This window comes from Nicotiana tomentosiformis, chromosome 3 (assembly GCF_000390325.3).
Source record: "Nicotiana tomentosiformis chromosome 3, ASM39032v3, whole genome shotgun sequence".
Classification (NCBI taxonomy): Eukaryota; Viridiplantae; Streptophyta; class Magnoliopsida; order Solanales; family Solanaceae; genus Nicotiana; species Nicotiana tomentosiformis.
The window spans coordinates 67,329,407-67,333,671 of record NC_090814.1 but is presented as its reverse complement, the minus strand read 5'-3'; the positions used below and the strand labels follow the sequence as shown (position 1 = coordinate 67,333,671).

Here is a 4,265-nt window from a genome sequence, read left to right as displayed (position 1 = left end):
CTTTTCTACCTCTTCATAGATGGCCTCGTTGATTATGAGGTCAAACTTTTGTCGGACCTGTCTTACTAGGGGTAGAAGGGGTCGACATACAACCCGTGCGTGGCAATTTCCTTGGGTATGTCTGGCTGCATGAATAAAGGCAAATAGATCTGCGTGAGTTACTAATAATTGATTAAATTTACCTGGGTCACAGAGTTTGCAGCCGATATAGGCCTTTTTGTTAAGGTCACTATGATTTAGCTGGACGGGGTCGAGGTTTTCTATAGTTGAGTTTGCGGCTTCGACCATCTTTGGGTCCATGATGACTTCTTTGGCTTCGACCTATGGCGAGCTCAACCCTGCTGATTTTTATGCTTATTTTTCCTTTTATTTCTTTTGTTGAGTTATCGTGCCGTCTATGGCGATTCGGTAGCACTCCCAGGACGTACGTTATTCCACTTGTATGCTGAATATTCCCCAAGGTGTAGGAAATTTGATCACTTGGTATAAGCTAGAGTGGATGACTCTCATAGAGTGTATCCATGACCGTCCCACGATGACGTTGTATGTGGTGTCCTGGCTCATGATATGGAATGTAATCTCTAGTGTCACTCCACCAGTGAGGACAGGGAGTTTGATCTCTCCTGAAGTCCATTCAACTGCATTATTAAAACCGATTAGTGTGATGCAATGTGGCACTATCTTATCCTTGAGTCCCATTTGTGCGAGGACTCTGGGATGGATGATGCACGCTCCACTTCCGTCATCTACCATAATTCTTTCGTCTGCAGCTAACTCAGTGAAGATGCTACTTTCTTCGAGTCCGGCATGCCATTCGTGGGTGATCAATCTTTTGAGCTTGTGGGTGGTGGTGAATTTGATGCCGTTGACAGAGGCGTCATCACTGCCACCAATAATCATGTTGATGGTGTGGGTTGGTGAAGGTGGCTTGGGTGGACCTGGGCATTCTTGACACCTCACTAAAGTGTTCCTATCTTTGTCGCTGAGTAGTTCCTTAAGATGCCCTTGCTGCAACAAATTTGTTGCCTCTAGTCTTAGAGCGATGCGATCTTCTGTTTTGTGTCCACGTTTTTTGTGGAACCCGTAGAGGGCATCTGATTTTCTGGTGCCTGGGTCGGACCTCATCTTTGGCGGTCATTTTACTTTTATTCCGAGATTCTCAAGAGCATAGGCCACCTCTGTAGGTGACAAAAAGGTTGTGAGCAGATAGTAAAGGCTTTATACCTCGACCGTTCCTATAAGTTACTGACCTCAACCTAAGTGGGCAATCTTCTTAACGAAATGAGGGAATAGGCACCCTGACATAGGGCTAGTGTCGTTCCCTACCTAGCCATGATACTGGATGGTCTCTCCTTGTATTATCCCTGCATTCTTTCCTGTGTTCGGATTATGCCGAGGTGAGTCGTCGAGTTGGTCTATTGAGGTCATCGTCGTCTGCTCTGACTTTAACGACCCGACCGGTTATTTTGAGAATTTACGCTCCTTTCAACTATTTAAAATCTTGAATAACTTCCTATGAGGTATAATGACTTGTGTGAATTATCGATTTTGGTTTTAAGGTATTTCGGAGTTAGCTTGGAAGAATAAATTTCAAGTTGGAAGCTTAAGTTGAAATAGTTGACCGGATGGTGACTTATGTGTAAACGACCTCAAAATAGAGTTTAGATAATTTCAATAGCTCCGTATGGTGATTTTGGACTTAGGGGCGTGTCCGGAAAATTATTTGGAGGTAATTAGGCTTGAAATGCCGAGAGTTGAATTTTTGGGAAGTTTGACAGGGGAGTTGACTTTTTGATATCGAGGTCGGAATCCGATTCTGAAAATTGGAATAGCTTCGTTATTTCATTTATGACTTGTGTGCAAAATTTGAAGTCATACCGAATTGATTTGATGTATTTCGGCACAAGATATAGAATTTGAAAGTTCAAAGTTCATTAGGTTTGAATTGAGCTACGATTCATAGTTTTAGCGTTGTTTGATGTGATTCGAGGCTTCGACTAAGTTCGTATAATGTTTTAGGACTTGTTGGTATATTTGGTTGAGGTCCCGAGGGGCTCTGGTGAGTTTCGGGGTGGTTTCGGACCATTTCTACTCCATTTTTAATTGTTGGTTTCTGCCTACAGAGGTGTGCATCACGATCGCGAACATTTGGTCGCGTTCGCGAAGAGCAAATAGCAGTTTCGGGCCTTGTGAATTGTGGAAGCTCTTTTGCGATCGCGTAGAACAAAATCTCTGCTGCACTGACCCGACTTTGGAAGCATATATCTCGCAATCTATAAGGAATTTAGAGATGATCCAAAAATGAAAGTTGTAGCCCTTGATGTCTAGTTTTCAGAAAAGTAAACCATTTGTCATTTGGAGAGGTGTATAAAACGTTATGGTATATACACTAGAGGCTATCTAGGAGATGTTTGGAAATATATGTGGCACATGGCTGACTTTGGAAGCTTATATGTAGCAATCGATAAGGAATTGGGAGATGAGCGATAAATAAAAGTTATAGCCCTTTGTATCTAGTTTTCAGAAAGTTAAACCATTTACAATTTGGAGTTTTGTACAAATAGTTATGACCATTATACTATAATCTATCTGGAAGAGTTGTGGAGTTTGTGCTTCGCGATCGTGATTGGTTTTCTGCGACCGCGAAGAGCAATTTCGGGGCTGAAAAATTTTCTGCCTCGACAGAAGATATATTTTGAGATTTCGGCCATTTTAACACATTTAGAGCTATGGAGCTCGGATTGAAGCGATTTTTGTGGCGAATTTTATCATATGGATTGTGGTAAGTTATTCTAACTCGTTTTTGGTTAAACTGCACGAATCTATTATTGTTTTTACCAACAAATTAGTGTTTTCGGTTGAAAATAGTAGAAAAATTCATAGACTTTAATTGAGGATTTGAAGGCTGAGTTGTGATCCAATTTGAGTAATTTTGGTATGGTGGGACTCGTGGTTAGATGGGGGTTCGGATTTTGTGAGTTTCATCGGATTTTGAGACGTGGTCCCCACGAGCGATTTTTGAGCTAAATTTCGGATTTTTATGGAAAATTAGTATTTTCTTATGGAATTAATTCTAATAAATTTTATTGACTGAATCGAATTAATTGTGGCTACATTCGAGGCGTTTAGAGACCAATTCACAAGGCAAAGGCATAACGGAGTAAAGAATTATACGGTTTGAATTAAGTAACACTTCTAAACTTGGTTTTGAGGGTATGAATCCCCGAATCTGGTATGATATAAATTATTTGGAGGTGACACACACGATAGGTGAAGAGATGTGGACGTGCACCATATAAATTGTGTCTTGAACAAATCCTATGAAGTTGTAAGGTTAATGAATCATGTTATTATCTGAACATTCTTCACGTGTTAGAGAAATTGAGCTGAGGCTCCTAATAAAGATCATGTTTAGGCTACGTGCCAATATTTTGGGACCCATGAGGTCGTGTTGCTGTTGAATTAATTGTTCAAAAATATACATTTCACACTCAGTAATATTTTTCCATTATGAGAATATTTATGGGATTGAGCTGCATGACGCAGCAGGCCATAATGGCTTTATACATTATTATTATATGGATCGGGGCTGCCCGCCTGCAGTAGGCCTTATAGGCTTTACTATTTTATGGATCGGGGTTGCCCGCCTGTAGCAGGCCTTATAGGCTTTACTATTTTATGGATCGGGACCGCCCGCCTGCAGCAGACCTTATAGTCTTTATTATTATACGGATCGGGACTGCCCGCCTGCAGTAGGCCATATTGGCTTTATATCACGCTTGGGCTAAATGAGCCCCCCCGGAGTCTGTACACACCCCCAGTGAGCGTAGAAGATTATATATATTCGGGATGGACTTCCCCGGGTATGGACTTGCCTTACTTACAATGATTATATATATATATATATATATATATATATATATATATATATATATATATATATATATATATATATTCGGGATGGATTTTTCCCAGGGCATGGACTTGCCTTACTTATTTATATTATAATGAATTTACCTGGACATGGATTTTGTCCGTCTCATTTGCATTAGGGATAAATTACCCCAGGGCTGGATTGGCCTTATACGGTACTGAGTGACTGATTGTCAGTTGATGTGTATATATATATACGGGTTGAAACACCCCTTGGCTGGATTGGCCATAACTGTACCGAGTGACCGAATAATTTGTGACCAGTATTTACATGAGCTCTTTTTTTACTGAGATGTCATATTCTTCATATCATACAGTATTGATCTATTTCA

The 4,265-nt window shown here is 40.5% G+C and overlaps 1 protein-coding gene across 1 annotated transcript; it reads right to left on the bottom strand.

Moving 5' to 3' along the window:
• Positions 1-429: 429 nt before the first annotated feature.
• Positions 430-1,125, bottom strand: LOC104119657 (uncharacterized). Its single transcript, XM_009631225.1, has one exon. It carries the CDS (start codon positions 1,123-1,125, stop codon positions 430-432), a length of 696 nt encoding a protein of 231 aa, XP_009629520.1.
• Between the last annotated feature and the right edge of the window lie 3,140 nt (positions 1,126-4,265).

Excerpts from the sequence above, each read along its gene's own strand:
- LOC104119657 (XM_009631225.1), bottom strand. The coding sequence starts at position 1,125 with ATGAGGTCCGACCCAGGCACCAGAAAATCAGATGCCCTCTACGGGTTC.